Here is a 23,594-nt window from a genome sequence, read left to right on the forward strand (position 1 = left end):
AAGGTTAGGGTTCAAATGAAATTACAGAGACCATAGAATGTAAAAGTGGTAGTAGGTCAATAGTAGTAGTATAGTACTGGCCGTAAAAGTATCAGTAGTATAGTAGTAGAATTAGTAGTAGTTTAGTAGTGGCAGTAAAAGTAGCAGTAGTATAGTAGTAGAATTAGTAGTAGTATAGTAGTGGCAGTAAAAGTAGCAGTAGTATAGTAGTAGAATTAGTAGTAGTTTAGTAGTGGCAGTAAAAGTAGCAGTAGTATAGTAGTAGAATTAGTAGTAGTTTAGTAGTGGCAGTAAAAGTAGCAGTAGTATAGTAGTAGAATTAGTAGTAGTATAGTAGTGGCAGTAAAAGTAGCAGTAGTATAGTAGTAGAATTAGTAGTAGTATAGTAGTGGCAGTAAAAGTAGCAGTAGTATAGTAGTAGAATTAGTAGTAGTATAGTAGTGGCAGTAAAAGTAGCAGTAGTATAGTAGTAGAATTAGTAGTAGTATAGTAGTGGCAGTAAAAGTAGCAGTAGTATAGTAGTAGAATTAGTAGTAGTATAGTAGTAGAATTAGTAGTAGTATAGTAGTGGCTGTAAAAGTAATAGTAGTATAGTAGTGGCAGTAAAAGCAGCAGTAGTATAGTAGTAGAATTAGTAGTAGTATAGTAGTGGCTGTAAAAGTAGTAGTAGTATAGTAGTGGCAGTAAAAGCAGCAGTAGTATAGTAGTAGAATTAGTAGTAGTATAGTAGTGGCAGTAAAAGCAGCAGTAGTATAGTAGTAGAATTAGTAGTAGTATAGCAAAGTAGGAAGAGCAGTTATAGTTGAATTAGTAGTAATGTTGCAGAAATAGAATTAGTAGTGGTACAGTCGTAGAATGAGTAGAAGTGGTAGAAGTTTAGTAGTAAAAGTTGTGGTAATATCGTACTAGAAAAAGTAGAATTACTTATATTAGTAGTAGAACTTGTAGTAGTTTGGTAGTAGAAGTTCTAGCAATATAGTCGTGGAAGTAGTAGTAGTAGTAATTCAGTAGTAGAACTAATAGTAGCTTGGTAGTAAAAGTAGTAGTAGAAATAGTAGTGATTTAGTACTAACATTTGTGGAGGTAAAAGTAGTAGTAATGTAACAGAATTTAGTACTAGTATATTCGTAGTAAGGTAATAAAGCAGCTCCATGTTAGTAGTAATCGTAGTAGTTGTAGTACAGTAGGGTTAGTATCTGTGTAATAGTAATAGTAGTACAGTAGTACAACAGTAAACTGAGGAAGTATGTATAAAAAGTAGTACATAGAAAAAAGTACTAAATTATCATCAAGTCCGTATTTGCACTACTAACTTTACGATTTCCTCTCGCTTGCGCTAGCGACGTCTAGTGATAAGAATGCATTTTGGCATTGAAGACTCTAAAGCTCAGGAGCAGCGCCAAGTTTTAAAGCTGTTGTTGTCGTTGTTGTTGGGTGTGTGTGTGTGTGTAGGTGTGGCATATATTTAGCCTAGCAGCAGAACAGTTTTATGTTAATGTACTCCAGCTGGCTGTGACCAGGGATTTTCCCCCTATGCCAGCATACAATTTGTAAACTAAAATGGGCACTTGTCTGCTTTTTACTGTTCACAGTTGCGTTCACAGTCTGGCTGCATACCCTGCCCTAGATCAGCTTGAAGGAGCCGTGCACGGACCGTGGGAGCTATCCTCCACAAAATGCCCGGTGTTGTCTTCCTAATCGTCGTGCCGACAGCGAACTTTGAGCGCGAGCTGATTTACGGTAAGTAGGCGAAGCAGAAGCAAGCTGAAATTGAATAAGCGCCGAGCGCTAATTAAATAGAAAGTTACAAATTTGCTTTTAACCCCCGCGCTCACTTGGCTCCCCTGGCTCCCTTGGCTTGCTTGGCTCACACATGCTGCAGAATGTGCTGGTGTAACATGCCTCCACCTGCTGGCCCAACATGTCCATCCATACATCCACATAAACATTCACATTCACCTTCACATCCACATTCACATCCACATCCACATCCGCTTCCTGCCTGCGCCTGCATGCGTTGGTGCTTAGGCGCGTAATTATGTTGTTTAGTGGCGTTATTAATTATTTTATGACATCGTAAAAGTGTAAAACTGCTCTCGGCGCCTAAAAGCCTGCCTCGAAATTTGCCCACAACAGAAACCAACACCCGCCCCCATGGCCCACCCATCCACTAACTCACATGCATCCGCCGCAGTGGTATCCTTTTTTTTTCCACATTCTCTCTGAGAGGGTATTCGAGTACGAATATGAAGAGTGCAACACTTAGTAAGTAGAGGGCATCTGCTATGCTATATAGTCTATAGAAATCGTATATCATATCACATATGTACATACATATTTATATCGTATGCTCTATGTAAATTCATTTTTATCCTAACACACATAAAAATGATAAGCTTAATATATAATGATTATTTATTATCAAGATGAGATAAATTTATCGTATATGTTATTATTATTAGTATATCATTATTATCTGTTCTATTACAAAGAGGAATTACTTTAGATTTTTTTATATACTCAATTGAAATATAAAACATTTCAGGTTTAAGTAATATGCCCGATAAACGATATTTGTGAAAAATGCTTTAAAATTATTATTATTTTTTTTTTTTTTTTTAATTTTTCTTATATATATATTTTTTAAATATTAAAATTTAATAATAAATATTTCAAGTCTGTAGTAGTGGTCATGTTTCTATTTAATTTTTTAAAATTAATTTTATAAAATATAGTCTGTACAACAGTTGATCAGCAAAATCAAAATGATATCGTGGATGATTAGTGTTAGGAAGATTTGTAGTTTTGAACAATTTAACTGTCCTAATGAAATAATAAATAAATAATTAATATAAGAAAATAAATTAAAATAATTTTGTATACTTCAGTCAAAAGGTCAAATTTTGGTATAAAATTCAAAATTGAAAAAAATATTTATAGATTTTTCAGAGGAAGATTAGTAGTTTTTAATTTAAAAATTCTTCTTAATTTGAAAAACTTCTATATACAGCATTCGATATCTAATAATATAATAATTTACTCCTTCATTCACTAACATAAAGGGTATTCACTAGCCGTTTTTTAGCATACAGTTCAAGCTATTTGTTCTCTTTTTTCTTGCTTTTGCTTTTCGTCCACTTAAAGAGGTTTCAACGGCGAACAGTTTGCAGTCTAAAAATTGAATATTAAATTTTAATTAGCCCGGCCGAGTGGGGCTAAGTGTTGGCATGTGAAATGGATGCGGTAAACGGAGCAGTGGGGCTCGGGCATGTTTATTTACTCTCAAGCTGGATGTGTAAACATCAAGTTGCCAGCCAGATGAGAGGTTAAAATTTAACCTGCCAAAGTGGAGCTTGCACACACACACACATACATCAGATAAGCTAGCAGGCTCAAAGCAAACGAAATAGAACTTAATCACATTTTGCATAAGTGGATCAACTTAATTTGTTAAATTTACCAACTGAAGCAAGCGCTCATCTCGTGTGTTCTTTCATTTCAAATAATTTTGAGAATTAATTAGCAAAAGTCAAATGGGGAAAAAATATGAGAAAAGGAAAATGCACTCTAAAATTGTTCATTTAATTTTGAAACGCTTTTAAATTATTCGAGGCATAGCGTAACTTAACCGTATGACCATCCTTTACTTTGTGGTATATAGAATAAATATTTTATTTCATTCATTTGAAATTTTTGTAATAAACCACTCAACGTGTTCTAAAATAAACTTTAGTTAGATATTAATATTATTTGGCAAATATATAAAAACATCTTGAATACAATTTTATTATAGCTTGAACAAGTTTTATCGGCGTCTGTCATTAGGACTCGCATGGCATTTAATTAATCATAATCAAAGCCAAAAACAATAAAAGTCGATCGGAAACCATAATTTATGAAACGGAAACCGACAACAGCAAAAAGTCAGCACAACCGAGAAAAAATAAAATATGTCAACTTATCAGGTTCGATTTGGCGTTGAGCTAAGCTGGCTGCTATTATTAATCAAATACTTATTTAAATACTTTCATGCAAAAAGCAAAATGCTTTCGATGGGCATCATTAATTTTGTCTGTCACCATGGCTAGATCCCGTCTGATAATGACCCCCAAGCTTATGACTTTCCGAATGGGCCAGCAGGACTCAAGGACTGCGGGGCGTGAACAAACTTTTAGTTAGTCGAACTTAAATAAATGATTTTTTCCCAATGCAAAACTGAGCAATAAACAGCGTGAATCTTTCAGCCATCAAAGAGGAGGCAAAAAAAAAAAACACAGCCACTTGACATGTACATCCATACTTGTGTCAAGTTATCGCAGCAGTGGGCGGGGCTGGGAGAGGTATCTGACATAAATCAGGGGGCTCAATGCCATGCCGAAGCGTCCTCAGAAATTTGCAAAGTCTTCAAAGTAGCCCGACAGGCAGGCAGAAGCACAGTCAAGTTCTCTTCTTCTTCTTTTTTTTTTTTTTTTTTGACTTGCTTTGGCTACTTGTGGGACAAGTGGGCCAAAAGCGAAACAAAGACTCGGCGGCTCACAGGAAAATTTAATGCTCTGCCCTAACCAAAGCTCATTTAAGCCCTATTTTGGCATTTGTCAATGCCTGGGGATTTATATGGTATCACTCTCTCACTCACACTCCCATTCTCTCCCTCTCTCTCTCTCTCTGTTTCGCTGTCTGTCTGCGTCTCACTCCCTCTGCATTAGGCATAATAAATTGGGATTCCTTGTGTGGTTTCTGGTTGGGCCTTGATTTGATTTTTGACTGCCAATTCTATTTATTTAGCTCAAATGGAGCTTGCGGGCCCCACAACCACCGGACAATGGGGCCGCAAATAAATAATAAATAATTATTAAATTATGTTTGTACAGCAGCTAGAAATTAGCCCCCTGTCTCCCTCTCTGTATCACACGCTTTGCAAACTGTTGCATAAATTAAATAATTAACATTGGCCATTTATGTTGAATTTAAGCCATCAATTTAATTATTGCCACTCGCTGCTATTCAGAGCTCTGCGGTCAATTGCTATTTAAATACAGCACAAAATCTACCTAGGCTCGCGAAACGAAACGAAAAACAAATATTTATAAAATGCTTAATGCGTAACAAATTTCGCTAATTAGAAAATAAATCGTGTAATTATATGGAATTAAATAAATTGTGCCGCAATTTGTTAAATGTTTAAAGAGCTTTAGTTTCACGCTGTGATATAACACGAATAACTATTTTATTAGTTGGCTTTATAGGAATTTAATACTTTAAAATATTTTAATTAGAGAATACATTTAAGTTCTCTTAGAAATATAATATATATTTTTAAAAATTAAAATTGGTTTAAGTTCTTGAAATTTGATGTTGGAATATCTTGCCTAATAAAAATATATACCAATTTATATTGGGTAAGCTTGGGATAATTTTTATTAAAGGTTATCTATTAATTAATTAATTTATTTATTTATTTTTTTTTTATGTATTAACAAAAACTAAAAGTATTATTTTAATTTTTTGATTGATTCGAGTCTCCACCAATAAAAATCTCCAATTTTATTAAAACATTATTCCATCAGTCATTTAAAATTTGTTATTAAAATGATATTAATATATATGAATTATTGTATAAGAAATCATATCAATAATAGATATAATTTTAACTTAATTAAAATTCAGCAAATATCTCAAACCATTTTATTTTCATTTTGTGGCGTTGCTCAAGTAACTGTTTGTGGGTTAGAATGAAGCTTGCGGATTTCTTTGTTTGATATAGGGCATCAATTATATAACAACAACATCCGACCGCCTAAATTTTCAATTTGTCAATGTCTTTATTTCGTAAGTAGGTGCACAATATGGAGATAGAAGAGAGAGAAGGAGAGAGCGAGAGAGAGAGAGAGAGAGAGAGAGAGAGAGAGAAGGAGAATAGGCTCTTACAACTCCAACGCAACAGAAATGATTAAATTTAATGATTTGAAGTGATTAAGAAAGACAATGTTAATGTTATTTTTATAAGAGAATAGTCATTAGAGATCTGTATTAATAGAGAAAAAAAAAACATGTTCAAATTAACAATGTTCAGAATGCATTGACTGGGACTCAAAGACGAATAAAAATGGTAGAACGCATAAAACTCAGCCGAGATCAACCCGAATTGAATTGAATTGAATGAGTAGGAGTAAATGCGTGTAAGTGAGTGAATCGAGTCGAATGCCAAACTGTCATTTAAACTGTCATCGCTTTGCCCATACCTTTTGGCTACGTCCGACTTCTCTTTCTATGTATTCCTTATGACTGCTTGAGTGTAATTGGACTGCCCGGCTTCGCCAAATTTTTTAATTCATTTTATGCTTTGTTGATTCTATAAAGATGTCGAATGCTTTGAGAGACAACATGTACTCACACTGATATACATTCATTTCATTAAGTTACTCACACGGACTCAACTCAGTTCAATTCGATTGATTTTGATGCTCTCCACTTTCTAATAACAAGAGTCTAGCTTCAATTGCAGTCAAATGGTTAGGCTGAGAAGGCGTGGCAGACACTTTAACTTGATGAGTAGTAAAATCCGAGGTAATCTAGCAATGCATCTCCATCTATATATTTGCTTGTATATATTTATAAATGCATTTCTCTCCGCTGTTCAATATTGAGTCAATTAAAAATTTTACATTTTAATATTGATATTCATATTTTAATAATCTTTATTAAAAAGCCAATTATTAATTATATATTTTTATATTAATATTTTAATCATTTCAATTCCTCTTTATTAAAATTTTAATAAAAGCTATTTAAAGTCAGTCAAATACTTTATATTTCAGCATTGGTGTTATTTTAATAATTTACAATAAAATTATTGACTTTATTAAAAGTGAATTAATCCTTTTATTATTGTTATATTTAAATTTAAGTTTTTAATCATTTTTATGAAGATTGTAAGCTTTATTAAAAGTCAATTAATTATTTTATATCTAATATTAATATTTAAATAATTTTAATAAATTTTATAAACTATATTAAAATCCAATGAATTATTTTATAATTTAATTTTCGATTAATAATTTTTATGAAGATTATAAACTTTATTAAAAGTCAATCAATCATTTAATATATCAATATTTATTTTAATAATTTTAATGAAGATTATAAACCGATTATGAACGCACATATTTAGGAGGCTATACAATGCCTTCTTCCATAAGTTTATAATTACTTCCGCTCATTGGCTTTTGCATGTGAATTATGCCCAACATTCTGCCATTGCCATTATGACACAAAAGCGATGCCTTCAAGCATTCCAGTGCTGTCCTGACCCTGAACAACTCATGCCTCACGTCGCACAATTTTGATCCATTATTATACGCTTAGGTTGGCAGGAACTGTGTGAATGTCTAGTACTTGTATCACCTTTTCATTTACTCAAAAGGCACTTCAAATAATGTTTTAACTGAGCCTCAGAGTGGCCCGGCGGGCGGTGTGGCTGGCCCTGGCCCTGGCCGCCATCCCATGGCCAGTGGTAATAATAATCTGAACATCAATCTTCCGGAAAATAACAACGCAATACTCCGACTCGAAGTTGAGTTACGTGACAAGAATGTGCCCAAGTATCGACGCGGCGGCGGCGTGGGCGGCATGGCCGGCGCTGGGCGTGGCGCCAGTCCAGGACGCGGCGGGGCAGCAGCTGCTAAGAGGGTCGCGCCAGGTGGGCCAGGTGGTGGCGCTGCGAGTGGTACGCCCGCTGTGCCACTGGACAGACGTAATTTAGTGGTGCCGCTCGAGAAGGTGAGTCCACTGGGCAAGACTGGGCACCACTTAAAGCCAGCTGACTTGGGTGCGGAACGAGGGCGCTCGATGCCTGTTGTGCTGCGAATGCACTTAACCGGACGGAACGTGACTGAAGCACAGTGCACACTAGAGTGTGGGCTGGAAGTGGGTTGGGGAATGGGCGGGGCGGGGTGTTGACTTAACAATGTAAAATGGCGCTCAAATTGTCTCGGCTCGAGTCGAACGCAGATTTTGATGAATGAGCGTGGGTCAACGGCTGGACACCAGAACTAGAACTAGAAGCTCGAGTCGGAGTCCGAGTGAGGCTAAGTCCGATTCCGAGTCCGGATAATCAGCCAGATGAAGAAGCGCGAGCAGAGATTGATGGTCGCTGCTTTACAGTGTGAGCTCTACTACGGCCAGATTCAGATACAGATACAGATTCATAATCAGGGAGAGTCGCCTGCTTGTGTTTATTGTAAGTAGCTCAACTTGTTGTTTGCTTTCTCCGTCGCCAGGTACTCGAGGAGCTGCTTGCGAAGCTCGAAATTGAGCACGTCACTTGGACGACGAGCAAAAAAGGCTATTTCCATCACGTCGTTTTCCCGCTGCAGGCCGGCGATGCCTGCGAGACGACGCTCCACTGTCTAACGGAGCTGGGCATTGGCACCAAATTGAATTCCAGTGTCAGGTAAGTTGAGACATTGAAACACCGAACGGCAAGAGGCAGACGTGCCAGGCAAGTCAACAAGTCGCCCATGCTGCCGTGCAACAGCTGCTCCAAGTCCCATTCTCACTTCCATTTGCCAGCTGCAGCGCTCCTTCTGGCCGGTTATGTTTTAATAAAAAATGCAGCTTAAGCTCAGCCAACAGCCAGCGTCCATTGGCCAACGGGCAGTGCAGTTGCCAGGGTCTTAAGGGCTTGCCAACAAATGTTGGGTTCCTATTTCGATTGCCTCTGGGCGAAAATCACGTAGACGAGCTGCAGCTGAGCGACAGGCGGGCGTGTGGGCGTGTGGGCGTGCCGCAAATCGATTTGCCTGCCTGCAGCTGGACAGCCCCAGACGGAGAATTGAAACCAACCGCACAGGAGTGATAAAGGACGATGAAGCAACAAAAGCAGACGATGAAATGCAAATGGCTCGAAATTATGCTAAACTTAAATTTAGTTGAAGTTTAACTTATGCTCAAGCTGCTCAACCTGTCTGTCTGTGTGGGAGGCGCACTCTTGCCGTGAGGCGTGGCTGCTCTGATATATTATTTTAAAATTAACTCTTTTACAACTCAATTATCTACACCTAGCTCCGCCTTTCATCTCCCACTTTTCGTACCTCGTCTAATCGCACCTATGCATACTTTCTCACTCTTTACAAATCATGATTCGACTATCTTTCATCTCACTCTAGTCCATAATTTTTACTCCACTTATTCATCTCTTAGTCCTAGTCCATTTATCTCATCTAACTTCCGTAACAACTTATCTGATAATTAAAATTCCCTTGTTCGTTAGACCACTTTAAATATTCGATCTTATATATTATACTACGGGAAGACTCCTATTTAATTAACATTACAAATTCAATCAACATTTATACATATATAGAAAATTTCCGGCTAATAATTTCCGTTTCACATTATGAAAACTGTGATTTCAAAAATACGCCTTCCACTTAAGTATCCAAAATTTCAGATTTGTATGTTCTTTGTATTTCTTGTATCCAAGCTAATAAAGATAGTGTTATATGCAAAATAGAAATTATAAAGCCATATCTGTTAGATACACTGGTCGACAAAAGTATTTTGACTACTTTTAAATGAATAATTTTGTAATTTTTTATTTTGTTCTGTTTCCTTTTTACATTCAATCAATGGAAACTCAAAATTAAAACTACTAAATCGTGGTATTAAATTTTCAGGGTCCACTAGTTTTTTAAATTCCAAATTCAGTTTTTAAACTCATAAATTTGTTAGTTAAGGCTAAATTCAAGGCGTGGCAAATATTTTCACGAAATATTTGTACTAATATTTTTTTTTGTTTTCAACCCATTTTGAGCACAGTATAACAAACAAGTTTTACAGTTAACTCTAGCTGATATTCTTTGATATTATCAAAATACTTATGCCGCCCAGTGTCTGTGAGAAATTCCTTTCCTTTCGGAAAAATAATAATTTAGCCTGAAGCTGGTTTCGTTTTTCAAAAGCAGAATTCTTATTAAGACAACTGAGCTAATTGAAGGGGGCAGCACTCGAGTCGAGGCTCAATGCACTGCATGTCAAATGAGCTGCCATGAGAAGCCTTCCGCCCCTACCAGTCCCACCCACCGTTTAGCCAACGGGCTGCCTGCCTGGCCTTAAGTACAAAACAATGAAGCGCCTTAAGTAGCCCGTGCGAAACAAACGAAAGGTGGAACAGAGCAAGGGCGACTGCTGCGGGGGGGCAGGGACAGGCGGGCGAAGCAGGTGTGATAATCATTTAATGGCATTAAGAAGGTGCTTTAAATCAGTCCAGCAGGTGAGGAGTGGAGAGGGGAGGAGAGGCGGAGCGGAGGCAGCTCTGTGTATGTGGGATGGATTCGATGAGAAAAGTGATATTTAAGCTGTTTAATGTGCACAGAATGCAATTAAGTGCAGTCAGATACTTTGGAGCAGCTGCAGCTGCCGCCCTGCAGGCAACAACAACAACAACAACAACAACTTGCTGACAGTCGGACTGGCCAAGTCAACTAAGTGCACAATGCCACACGCATGACTTGCCGCTGCAGCTGCAGCTGCAAAAATATTTCCATATTCAAATGCATATCCTGCAGCACTTCAATCTGCACTCTCTGCTCTCTTTGTCTCGTTCACAGCGTCCTGCCGTGCAGCGTTAGCTACGATGCCATAACGGATGCCTCCAACCTGCGCGATGATTACAGGTGAGTGAAGTGGAGGGCAGCAGCTCAAGTCTAGAGTCTGGCAACGGAATCCAAATTAGAGCAGGTGCTGGTGCAGGAGTAGGATTTGCAGGCAGAGCGGGAGCAGGAGCCGACCTAGCAGTCGGAGGAGTAGGAGCAGGAGTCGCTGCATGAGCATGCATTTCCTTTGTGGCTGCTGACTGCTCGCCTGTACAGTTTTAATTTAAGCACCTTTGTCTGGCTGAGACACGTGTGCGATACGACAAGACTCGACTCGACTTGGCCTGGCTTGGCTTGGCTTGCCCTTTGCAAAAACTAATTTGAGCGCCCTCTTTGATTCCTTTTTGTGGGCACGTAGCAAAGGCGTCTGTCATTTCATTTACTTTCACCCGTTGTCTTTCACTTTCGGCGGCTTTGTTTGTTGCTCTGGCCGCTGGCACTGCGACAAGTAGGTCGCCGACTCTCTCTATTTATCTCTCTCTCTCTCTCTTTCACACTCCCATCCCCATCGAGCCATCGAACTTGGCCCCTGTCCAAATTCTGTGAGCATTGTGCCAGCGCCTCGAGCAAAACGATTTAGGTACCTTAACCCTGTCGAAAGGTTAAATGCATTTGCTCAGTGCACGTAATTTATGACTTTGCATTCGTTTACATGCAATTTTCTCGTGCCATTTTGCTTGAATGCAGAGCGACATGCATTTAAGATAAACAACAAAATTCGTTTATGTTGAGTTTGGCTCGGAGATTTATGGTCGAAAGGCCATCGAAACTGTTTTTGCCACAGCTTATGATCTCTATTAAGACAATCATCCATAATACTGCATTAATTATGATGCCAATTTCAAGCAGAATTTATCAAGCCAATATGTTTATATATTAAAATTAACTCTGGCTAAATGCAAATAAACGAAAGCATGTTTCTTAGCCAAGTTAATATACTCCAGTTCATCCAGTGGCCTGTCCATCATTTCGTTTGCCTTTCCATGTGGTTTTATCATTTATAGATTTTATATATGTACATATAGCTAATAATAATTTGTTATATGTATAGCTTAATAGAACATATAGATTTTAATTATGTATAGCTCTCTCTAGGTCATGCTAAATCGAATTTGTTTCAAATTATCGATTTGCTATGAGTTCGATAATTATATAAATCAAACTTCAATGCCTGCCTATAATTTGATTCACTTATATGATCCTTTAAAAATAATAGAGAATCCTCTATTTGAATACTTTCCAAATATTTACAACAATCTGCACAAATCATTTCTATAGAGAGAAAGACTTGGAGGAGTCCCTTAAAGATGGGAAATCGGACTATAATTAACGGAAATACAAGCATAAGGTAGTGGGCGTGGCAAGCCGAACAAAGTATGTATATTCCGAGCGTCAAGCTGAGTCGATCTAGCTAAGTCTGTCTGTTCATCTGAACAAATTCATAAATCTATCCATATATATAGCTTTAAGCCAGCTACAACTAGCCAACTTCTTGCAGTAAAAATTCGCTACAAATAGGGCAAACTAATCTAGACTTAATGTTTTCAATTAGACAATTGCACAAGTGTTTTGAATGGCTGCCATAAATAACTGTCATTAGGTTTTATGCACACCAAATGGTGTTTATTTATTGAAATTGAAATTGATATTGTTGCAGCGATGATGCCGAGGATACCTCCAAGTGGAACAACTTTGTGGAATCGATAAAGTCCAAGCTGACCGTGAAACAGGTCGTGGATGGCGTGCGAGCTGGTGGCTCCCTCTCCTTTGACTACTTGCTGCTAATTGTAACCGCCGAGTGAGTACAGAGCCGAGATGTGAGACTCAAGGCAAAGCTAATGTTAGTGTGTGCTGTCTCCCTCCCTCCCTCTCTCTCTCTCTCTCTCTCTCTCTCTCTCTCTCTCTGTCTCTCTCTCTCTCTGTGTGTGGTTGCATCTTGCAGCTCTTTGGCCGCTCTGGGTCTGGTCGAGAATAATTCACCGAATATTGTTGCGGCCATGTTGGTATCCCCGCTTATGGGTCCCGTTATGTCAATTACATTTGGCGCAATTATCTCGGACAGAGAGCTAATGGTAAGTGGAGCAGCAGCAGCAGCAGCAGCTGTTGCTATAGCAGATATTTGCTGCGGTTGGCCAAAGCCATTTCGATTCGCTTTTGTGTTCCGTTCACATTTCTGTCCGTCTGTCTGTCTCTGGCAGTCAGCACATTCTGAGCGGGCCCTTTGCCCAAACGTCGCACAACAACAACAAAATAGAAATATAACGTAAAAAACAAATAGGGATCGAGTCAAAAATTGAATGCAGTTTTGTCGAGGCCCATTCGCAGCACACTTTGGCGCTTTGTGGACTGATTTATGTATGGAAAAGTGACAGATGAAAATAATAAAAGCCAAGCGACGAAAATTGTTATGCCAGCTCGTTGGCAGCTCGTTTGGCCGCCTCTCCTCCTTTCCCCCTGCCAGATGCAAATGGAAATGAAAGGCTAGGCTGTCAGCTCTCACCTCCCGCCTCCCGTCTCTTGCCTCCCATCTGCCACCCCGTTCATCTGACATCTCCCATTTAGACCCGCGAGAACGACAATATTTTCGGCGAATTTGTTACAAATTCTCAACACTTTTGTGGTAGCACTCGTCGCGCGTTTTGAGTTCTTTATTGACAGCTCTCTGATGTATGTATGTATGTGTATAGAAATGGGTTCCGCAAAGCTCTCCCTCGCCCTCTCTATTAAGAATATGCCCTCCGCGCTGAGCAACTAATTGCATGCATAGCTTTACCTTAGTGAGTGTATGGAGTCGGGGGACCTATTCAATATTTGATTTCTTTTCATTCAAGTCAGTTGGGAGCTGTGCGAGACAGCCCAAAGCTAATATTAAAATTCATACAAATGCAGTTGCTTGGAGTAAACTGAAAAATAGAAAAAAATGCACAAAAAAAAAAAAAAAAATGGTAGAATAATATCAGAGACTTATATAAGTCTAGAAAGTCCAATTTAAAAAAATCAATTTTAATCGAACTAAAAATTTGATATGTTATAAGCGTTATTCCTTACTTTTTTTTTTGCTGTGTCAATTCGTAGCTTGAGCATTTATATTTCTAATAATCGCTTAGGTTTTCTATGCATTTTACTAATTTTAAATCAGCCTCTTTAAGACTCTCCACACATCGTTCTCCGTCTTTTCCTAAGCATATTTCTGACATGCAATCACTATTCTATTAGCTGCCATTGTCTTTGAATTTATGGAGAATAACCTTTGTTATCAGTAAATTTGATATGTTCATAGCTTTATGTGTGAAACTGACACACAAACTGACTTTTGAAGGCTAGAAATATTGCCTTACATATGCATACACATATGTTTACATACATATATATGTACATACATTACATACAAAATGGACTGAACAGCCCGAGGTAATCGCATTTAATAAGTAATTACCGTGTTTTCATTAACTTCTTGATATTTGCCTATAATTTGACATTAATAGCTTTTTTAGTAGTGTCAAAATGATTAACATTATTTATGAATTAATTAATGATTTTCTTAACTTAGTTATCTTTGTCCATCAATTATTTCTTTAAACGCACTTGAACACTGGTTTCCATACTGACAGACGAAGGCAAATGCGCAGCAGACGTTCGCTCATGTGTGTGTGTGCACTCTCTGAGTAAATGAGCTTAGGCTTAAGAGCTGAGCTCGCAAATAACTGTTAACCGTTTCTCGTTGTAAGCAAATTTCATCCACTCACACTCTGAGTAAAAAGAGCTCAGAGAGCATTCCATTGCATCGGTTCATTAGCGAGCTCGTTGGCGATCGTGTTGTCGTTCGTTTGAAGAGTAAAAGTAAATCGTAAAGCGTCTTTTGTGTATGTATGTATGTCGGCGAGTGCTCGCTCAACATATTAAATGCGTGAGTGAACTGTGTGCATGTGCTTGTGAGTTTGAATGTAAAGAGCGTTTGCATTGCGTCTTTGTTCACTCACTGAGTCCCGTTGTGCGAACGTTAATCGTAACGATGTTCGTTAAAAGAGCATCACACGAATAGCCTAAGCCAAGGCGCTCAATAGAAGATAAAAGCGAAAAGAAGTGAGCTCTCTTGCTGAGAGCGAGAACGAAGAGAGTGTAGATATGCTAGAGAGCGATGAGTAGATTGATAGCAAACTCATAAATACATACATATATGTATGTACACATCTGTATTCATATATTATTTATTCTATATCTGTATCAGATCAAATATCTGCAGACTTTAAGAGAAGTTGAAAGGTATTCTTTACTCTTTTGTGAATCAGAATAAAATTCTCAAAGCTCATAGGAGTTTACCTACGGATGTTATCTACATGTATGATTTATTATACTTAAAGTAACTCCAACTCAAGCATAGGAAACCTTTTGTTGCTCCTAAGACAACCTCTTTTAATTTAACTTGAAAGCTTTTTCCTTTGAATTGAGTCTGGTGTGAATTTGACAGTTTCTATTCACATTTTATTTATCTTGAAAACAGCCCCAGCCAGGAGTCGAGCTATTTATAAAGAACTCGAAATCATTTGTGTAGCATTCAGCACTTATTTTCTAACTAATCTACACGGGCTTAGCACACGAATTGCTCAGCTTCCGCCTAGTAAATATTTTGCCTAATTCATACGGATAAATGGGATTAATTTTATTCCACCTACAGCTACTTTTGCCGGTGCTCGCTGAGGTGTTGCTGGCCCACGAAGTTCTAAGAAATTTTTGCTATTTATACAACTCGAGCTCTGTTTACTATCTATAAATAAGAGCCTGCCGAGCCAAGAGTTCATCGTCTGACCAGAGACATAAGCTACTTAAATTAAAAGAAAGAAACCACTCAAGGATTTATCCAAACTCGACGCAAATAAAACTTAACGTCAACTGCAGCACTTGCGTTTCCTATCTCTGTCTCTCTCTCGCTCTCTATCTCTCTTTTATCTCTATCTATCTCTATCTGTATCTCAATCTGTGTCTCAGTCTGTAGTGTTTCCGTTGCCATAAATGTCAACCAGCAGCATGAAGCAAGCATTTGAATTCTGTGGCGGCGCTAGATAAAAGATATTTCGGGTCTGTGTCCGCTGAAGTACTTTATAAATTTCACAGGTGTGCGCCGTGTGCTAAACACATTCACAACGTGTAAGACATCATAATTGAAAGTAAATAGAAGCTGCCGAAAAAAAGTGAAATAAAATAAAATAAAGGAAGAGAAAAGAAAACACAAATATAAGGCAAACACGTTTGCCGGCGCTTTTAATGACTGCGGCTCAGACGCCCTCACCGCCGCCTGCCTAACCCAGCTCACCCCGGCTCACCCTTGGGGCAACTTGGGCTGTCTGCTGACACCATTTTGCAGACACCACACACACACACATACACACACACACATGTAGCTCTAAGCACATGTCTTGTTGGTTGTCGTGTACTTCAATTAAATTTTAATTGAAATGAATATACGAGCATATTTTGTCGCAATTTTTGTGCTGCTTGTGAAGTAGCCTTAGTTGCAGCAGCCACAGTAGGGTGGCCCAAGCATAAGGTAGAAAAAATAATACATAAATATTTGTTACATTTTGTTACATTTTGTTCAGTTAGGCTGCCTCAAGGCAAAAATATAACTCTGAAAAATATCTGCAAATATATTGTGAATGTTTCTGTTAGTGAGCCACCCTAATCGAAGCGTTGGTAAATTAAAATGCAACATTTTCTTATTTCATGATTTTAAGCACAAAAATATAAAGTGCCATTGGACAGAGCGAAAGAGACAGCCAGTGAACGAGTTTAGTTTAGTGTTTTTTTTTTTTTTTTGTAAATATTTGAAAAAGTCATTTTGAAAATGTTGTGAAAAGCGTTTAAACTATTTCACACAAAAATGCCAATTACTCGGCCCAGCGGGCACATCAAAATCGAGAGCCCTACGCAAAATATGCAAAATATTTAAAAATATGTGGAAAAAAAACAAAAAACAATTGCAATTTTAAAAGGAACGCACAAAGAAATAAAAATTTTGGCAAATAATCATAAAGTTTTGGCAAAATGAAAACTAAATGTTTTGTCCTTATGGCATAAATGTTTATGGGAGCAGCTGTCAGGAGTCGTTAAATGTTATTGAAATGCACTTTTTGTTTTTTGTTTTTTGTGCAGCTGCAGGCAGTAAACACAACACACACACACACACACGCACATGAAATGAATGCGTATGCAAGCTATAAAATATTTGCACGCCATTTAAAGTTGTTGCAATTGCTTTACACATTACTCATACGCCCAGTGAGCCGCTGGCGGGTTGTTTACACGCAGCTGTACCTGCAAGTGAAAGGTGAGCGCTGGCAGGAGGCGGGGGGACTGTCGGGGTGGCTGACACCCCAAAGACAACGAAAAACATCAGCAGAGAAACTTACAAGTCTTCTCCTTGCACTTTGCTTTAATGCCTCTTGGCAAATGGAGCTGTGGCAGGCGCTTTAAATGCAGTTTACTTTCAAGTTTTTAACTCGGCAAATTTAAGCAGTTGGCAGTTTGCATTGAGGGTTGAGGTTGGACCAGAAGACGATGACGACGACGACGATGTCGTTGGCGACATCATCTGGCTGACATTAGAACATTTTCCTTTTGTGTATGCAGCTGCCAAAAGCAGTTTATGCTGCGTGGCTGCAAATTTGGGTTAACATGTCACGCACCCACTCGCTGCGCTTCTCGCTGCCCTAACGTCGCATTTCCCTTTCGCTCTCTGACAGTCCCTCTCTCACCCCTCCCCCTCTCCCTCTCCATCATTCAATGCACACTGCAAACTATGCTACATTATCGCTTAAAGTGTCGCTGACTGGCGTCAGTTGGCATTCCCTTCCTCTCTCTCTCTCTCTCTCGCCCTCTCTCACTCTTTGGTCATCTATCTATCTCTGTCAGTGGCTGTGTCTCCCTTACACCATGTTGCAGCACAACGAACAAATTTAATATCTACCATTTCTTATCTCAAGCGAAAGCTGAGACAATTATTGATTCTCTACAAAGACGCAAAGGCTCTCAGAATATATATGAAACTTTACCAGATATAGATCTAGAGCGGAATCAATATTGATTAGTGAGAGTCTGGCTGTTTAGACTTACAGTTTGCTGACACTATTTTATTTGTATAAAATTCTATTTCAATAAATATAAAAATGTAGATTCTTAATGCAAAAAAAAAAAAAAAAAAAAAAAAAAAAAAAAAAAGTATATATATATATATATATATATATATATATATATATATAATGAAATAAATTTATAAATAAATGCAATAGAAATTAAAGGATTCTGTAAAAAAGTCTATAATATACAGCATATATCCATGATATATCTACATATATTTCTATATGCATATATATTTTATAGTCAAGCGAGCCATATTATAATTCAACTCCAAAAACACAGATCACGCACATTTACATAAGGATATGTTACCAAAGGTTTTTCCAGCCTAAATGGGAATAATTCTGAAGAGCTCGTTTGCCTGGATCTGAAATTTAAATGTGTTTTCAAATCACTCGGAAGTGAAACATTTATCTGTTTAAGCAGATTTGCCGCAGCGAAGGCTGAGCATTCGAGCTGAGCTGAAAAGATGGGGCTGCTGCTGCTTAGGAAACTCAACAGATGTAGAGGGATAAATGGTATTAGATTCGGAATATGTTTTTCTACAAAATCCTTTGAAAAAGGCAAGCCATTATCCTACTTCTGGTTTTACTTGTTATTCACTCGTCACGAATATTTTTTCTCAGAATCATTTCAAATGGGCTGCAAATATTACTTGGTGTATCAATATAAAATTGTTAAGGTTTTTTTTTTTTTATTAAATGCGTTTGGAGTATGTAATAGATTTTTAAAAATCTAAAAAGCAAACACATAGGTAATTATATTTTTAAATAATTTCTACAAGTTTCCCTAGGCTTTTAAAAAATTTAGAAATTTATGAACAGCTTTTATTATTTTATTAACTTTTTTACTTGTCTCAATTTCATATTAAAATATTTGTAAAAATAATATTAAAATCAAAAACTTTTACAATATTTTAGTGTCCAAATTATTTATTTTATTTATTTATTATTTATTTTAATTTTTTTTTTATTTATTTTTAATTTGAATCTTTACTTAAAAATAATATGAATTCATGATTATTCGATTGATTGTATTGAAGCCCTCTCTCTCTCTCAGTTTGTTTATATTTTGCATATCGACACAAATATGCATGTTTTATTTACAACTAGAGTAGAGGGTATCTGCCAGCCATTCACATTTACAATGCAAATTGAATTCATTTGATTTTCTCTCGTTTTGCTTTGCAGCGCGTTGGCTTTATTAGTTTAAGCCTGGGCATGTTCATCTCATGTGTTTTTGGCTTCTGCTTTGGCCTGATTCTGGGCACCACCGAAATGCCTTGGGGCCAGAATATGGATTGGCCCACCGAGGAGATGCGCGGCAGGTGAGTCTCAATCAATGCTAATCAGCTAGACAACAACAACAACAACAACAACGACAACAAATGATGCCGATTGCTGTGAATTTGTCACGTCGTCAACTAAATTAGCTGAGCTCGAAATCTAAGACAGTTTATTTTGGTCTCTTTTTGGGGTACTGAGCTCCCTTGCTTTTGGATAGTCCCTCGTTTATTAGCCCAACCGACTCTTTTTTAAAGAAACGACGAGAGCTTTTCAATTAGCATCGTCTTTGAACTCAAGAGCACACATATTGTAGTATTATCGACATGTCGATCAAAGGGAAAGCTGAGCTGTTTTTCGATGCTGACTCGCCTGTCAATTGCCATTGATGGGCTGACGAGGCACCTCACAGGTAGCAGCGAGTCGAATTTATGGAATAACCATGTTTGCTCTCAACAGATTAGTTGCCCAAGCGACCGACTAATTAGCGCAGCTGAAAAATGAGAAACTAAGCTGAATTGATATGAGATGCTATAAACACAAATAGAAACAGCAGAGAGGGAGAGAGAGAGGTAGGGTAAGAGAGAGAGGCAGAGGGATTTAAATTCGCTGGCAATTAATGCTGAGAGTATTATGAAACTCAAGTTAATTTTTTTAGCTGTGCTACTGACAATTGAAGTGGAAAATGGAAAATGGAAATGGAAATCCATTAAGTATGTTAATTACGCATCGGCTCATGCAAATTCCAAAAGTTTTGGCAGCTCAGTGGGAAATCTATGAGCGCAAACCTAATAAATTACTTGCAAATAATTCAACTAATCTGATCAGCTGGAGCGAAATGTGAGGCGTGCGCTCATTAGGCAAACACCCGTCGCAGCCAGAGACTACTGTAGTCGGCTAGTATATGAGCAGACATTTATTATAGCATCGTCTATTCCTCTGCCATTTTTTTGGTCTGCTTGTTTGTTTGCTTCTGCCTTGGCAGACGATACAAAGCGCAAATCTTGAGGATGCCACGTGCCGACTGCGTAAATCTCTTATGCCAGGCTTAGGCTCTGGGCTCACACCCAGACACACCCACGCACTCACCCACACACACCCACACACACCCACAGCTAGTGCACCACACTCACGCTGGCTCACAATAAATTAAGCTCAGGCGCATTTTGCCGGAAGCTGCGCGTAATGAATGTGTGTCGGCAATTGTGTTAATTGCGCAAAATAAATTGTTAAAATAATAATACAGAGGCACGGACTGTCCGTGGCCAAATAGAGATAGACAGGACCAAATCTGACAGCCAAATGTGCGGACGTACAGTCAAACATGCGCATACACGCACACAATACAAAGCCCTCCACAGACAAATCATCATAATATTAACAAAAGGCTCGCTCGCTCGCATTTGCCTCGCTGTGATTGCCGAATCAACACTCCCCCTCTGCCACACACTCCTATTGTGCATATGTTAGTTATTTTTACCTCCCTCTCCCTCTTGCTTTTTCTCTCTATAAACACATTCAGCTCTGTCGCTGCCATTTGCCGAATTGCGGTCCCATAATTTCTGGCGTTTTTACTGTACATTGCCTGATAACCAACCGTTTGTGGTTGTATTCACTGTAATTCGGTTTTGAATGGAATGCATGCACAATAAATCGAATTTATTTTGGACTTGGCTGAGCCAACAGTACATATAGAATATAAGGGAAATTCTAGGAAACATGATTCAATGGTTACACTACTCAGACCAAACAAGTGAGAAAGCTCTAATCGAGACTGCTCGACTACGAGATTTCCTTCGAGCAACTGATATTTCAATAATTATTCGCACATGCACACACACACGCCCACACAGAGCCATACGCACGCACGCATAAACACGCATTGGATGCAGTGGTGGCTTACAATGGGAATTTAATTGTTCAATAACTTTTCTTGTGGATAGACTATCTTCATGAAACTTTCAGATTATGATAATAACATGGATATGCATGTATTTGCCAAAGCATAAGTGAGGTGAGGGGGTGAATATAAGGGTGGAGGGTAAATTTTAACAAAAAAGGAAATTGTATAATATACATATAAGTCTACATTAAAAATTTGAAAGCTCTAGCTCTAAAGCCGTAGGAGATATAATTAAATAACGGCCTTTCCATAAGGTTTTTAATAGATAATAAAATATAGGGAGTAGTTATCGATATTTAGAGAAAAACTCGATATGCGCGTGATATACACGAACCTAGGAAAAAAATTTGAAGTCTCTAGCTCTTATATCTTCTGAGATCGATGCGTTCAAGCATACGGACAGACGAACGGACAGACAGACAGACAGAGCCAAATCGACTGAGCTCGTCGCCCTGATCAGGAATATATATACTTTATGGGGTCTGCCACGCCTTCTTCTGCCTGTTACACACATTGAACAAAACCATTATACCTTGATTTCCCATTTTCGATGGGTTCAGGGTATAAAAATCAATAAATAAATAAAATAAAATACACATTATCGAGTTTCGACTGTATATACTCAGCAAAAATGAGGTGACTCAAAAATAAATGGAATATTTTACATTAAATTTTAGTAACCTCCGATTATTAATAGCTTAAGAAGCTGAGTGTTTTATTTTATTGAGAATACTTCCACTCTTGCCTAGTCAGCCCATATATGTAAATGAGTTCCTTAACATAATTCCAAGCAAAAACCTCAATTGTAAATTCAAATTTGCAAAAGTTTTCAACCGAATCACTTCTAATTTTTCTTCTGCCACCAGCTCCAAATTTCCATTGAAATTTGTGCCTTGGCAAAGGTGAAATATGCACCTGCTAATTTATAAGGACAGGCGCGAAGTTCGACAATAATTGAGCGCAAATTGCGGCGCATAATAAAGTTGTTGCGTTGATAAAAAAAAAATAAGTGAAATGTATCACTTTTTTTTTTGTGGAGGGGAAGGGCAGAAATTACATAGCATAGCAAGTGTAACCAGAGTCGTGGGCCATTAATCAAGCAAAGTTGCAAAATAGAAGGCAGAAGCCGGCATGTAGGCGCAAATGAGGTGCATGAATCAAAAGCCAGCACAATGAAAAGTTTCCAAAACATTTTTCACAACCAAATGACTGCAGCAGCGGCGACAAGGTCGCTTGCCGGAACTGATAACAAAAGCCGCTGACACTTGACAAAGTTGCGCATTGCCAGCACAAAGAGAGAGCGAGAGGGGAGAGAGAGAAAGGTGGAAGAGAAACGTAAATGAAAAGTATGAAAAAACAGCGTGAACATGCAGCGCCACCTGGCGGCGTGTCCAGTTGACAGCGCAGATAAGCAAATGCCAGCCACAGCCGTCGCTCGTCCAGCTCTCTCTCTCTCTCTCTCTCGGTGTCTCTCTCTCTCTCTCTCTCTCTCTGCTTTAAGCTCAAACTTAACTCAATTTTCGTTCGGCTCACAGCTGGCATTTGTCATTTGGTGGCATTTTCTGTGTTTTTAATTAATTCCTCTTTTGGCTTTTCAATATGTATAATTCTCTGTTTCTCTATTTTGCTTCTCTGCTTGCAGGGGCAATGTGCGCGCTTTGTGGATGGGCGTGCTCTGGGCTCTAACATCTGGCACTGGGGTGGCCGTCGCCCTGCTCCAGGGCTCTGCGGGGCCGCTGATTGGCGTTGCCATATCAGCCTCATTGCTGCCGCCCGTTGTTAACTGCGTAAGTATTCGAGTGTCGCAACTAAACTATATAGACATGACTATATAGATATCCTGCAAAACCGAAATATCTACGGATGTATAGAGACTCATATGAATATAATAGCCAAATGCTAGCCTATTTCTTATTGGCCATGAAAGAATGTAGATGATAGAATATGCACCGAGTCGACCCAAATTGTAACGAAAATCAGGCGATTGAGGCGGGTTAGATACCCTGCAAAGCTGAAAGGCAAAAAGCTAAGCAACAAATCCTCATGGATTTGCTTAATATGTTTCTTTTTAGCCATTAAGGGAAACAAGCAATTAGAATATACATTAAGTTCATTGAAATTGAAACCGTATTTACAAAAATTTACATATGTATAATACTCATTTATATACATATATTTATATTCATATATACCTTTTACCCCATGAACTTATCAGTTTTCTTTAGTGTAGATAAAAACCCATTAATTGATTTCATTTTTAGGGCGTAACCTGAGTAGCACAAAGGGTGGAGATTTGCTTATATTCCTTGCTATCTTGATTGCATGGATTTGAGGTATATCAGGTTTCGTATGTCCCCACCTACTGTGCGCAAATTAAAAAAAAAAAATAAAAATAAAGAAGAATAAACAAGCAACATTTACTTGTCCTTATTATAAGAAAACTGTTTTTGTTATTTTATGCATAGGAAACATAGAACAAACGGGTATCTTAGGGTATCACTTAGTCGGTCAAAAGAAGATCTCCGTTTAAAATACTCTTCTTTCCTTTATTTTAATTATTGGGTATTCTGTAGTACGACTTTTGAGCTCAAGTTGCAGGGTATTAAATCGCATATAAAT

At 38.1% G+C, this 23,594-nt stretch overlaps 2 protein-coding genes across 7 annotated transcripts in view; one reads left to right on the plus strand and one right to left on the minus strand.

Annotated features, from left to right (window-relative positions):
• Nucleotides 1-23,594, minus strand: part of LOC108611584 (uncharacterized) — a 225,423-nt gene that overhangs the window by 73,807 nt on the left and 128,022 nt on the right. The gene's annotated exons all lie outside the window — the stretch shown is intronic.
• The window catches only part of LOC108609421 (uncharacterized), a 54,797-nt gene that overhangs the window by 11,653 nt on the left and 19,550 nt on the right, over nucleotides 1-23,594 (plus strand). Inside the window, exons 2-9 of the mRNA XM_089465133.1 lie at nucleotides 1,593-1,740; nucleotides 7,424-7,779; nucleotides 8,280-8,452; nucleotides 10,611-10,676; nucleotides 12,313-12,453; nucleotides 12,598-12,727; nucleotides 18,980-19,116; nucleotides 22,618-22,762. Coding sequence (XP_089321259.1) covers nucleotides 1,677-1,740; nucleotides 7,424-7,779; nucleotides 8,280-8,452; nucleotides 10,611-10,676; nucleotides 12,313-12,453; nucleotides 12,598-12,727; nucleotides 18,980-19,116; nucleotides 22,618-22,762 — 1,212 coding nt within the window. The 5' untranslated portion in view covers nucleotides 1,593-1,676. The remainder of the gene's footprint in view (nucleotides 1-1,592; nucleotides 1,741-7,423; nucleotides 7,780-8,279; nucleotides 8,453-10,610; nucleotides 10,677-12,312; nucleotides 12,454-12,597; nucleotides 12,728-18,979; nucleotides 19,117-22,617; nucleotides 22,763-23,594) is intronic.

This window comes from Drosophila arizonae, chromosome 3, assembly GCF_054131065.1.
Source record: "Drosophila arizonae isolate 15081-1271.41 chromosome 3, UAZ_ARI_1.0, whole genome shotgun sequence".
Taxonomy (NCBI): Eukaryota; Metazoa; Arthropoda; class Insecta; order Diptera; family Drosophilidae; genus Drosophila; species Drosophila arizonae.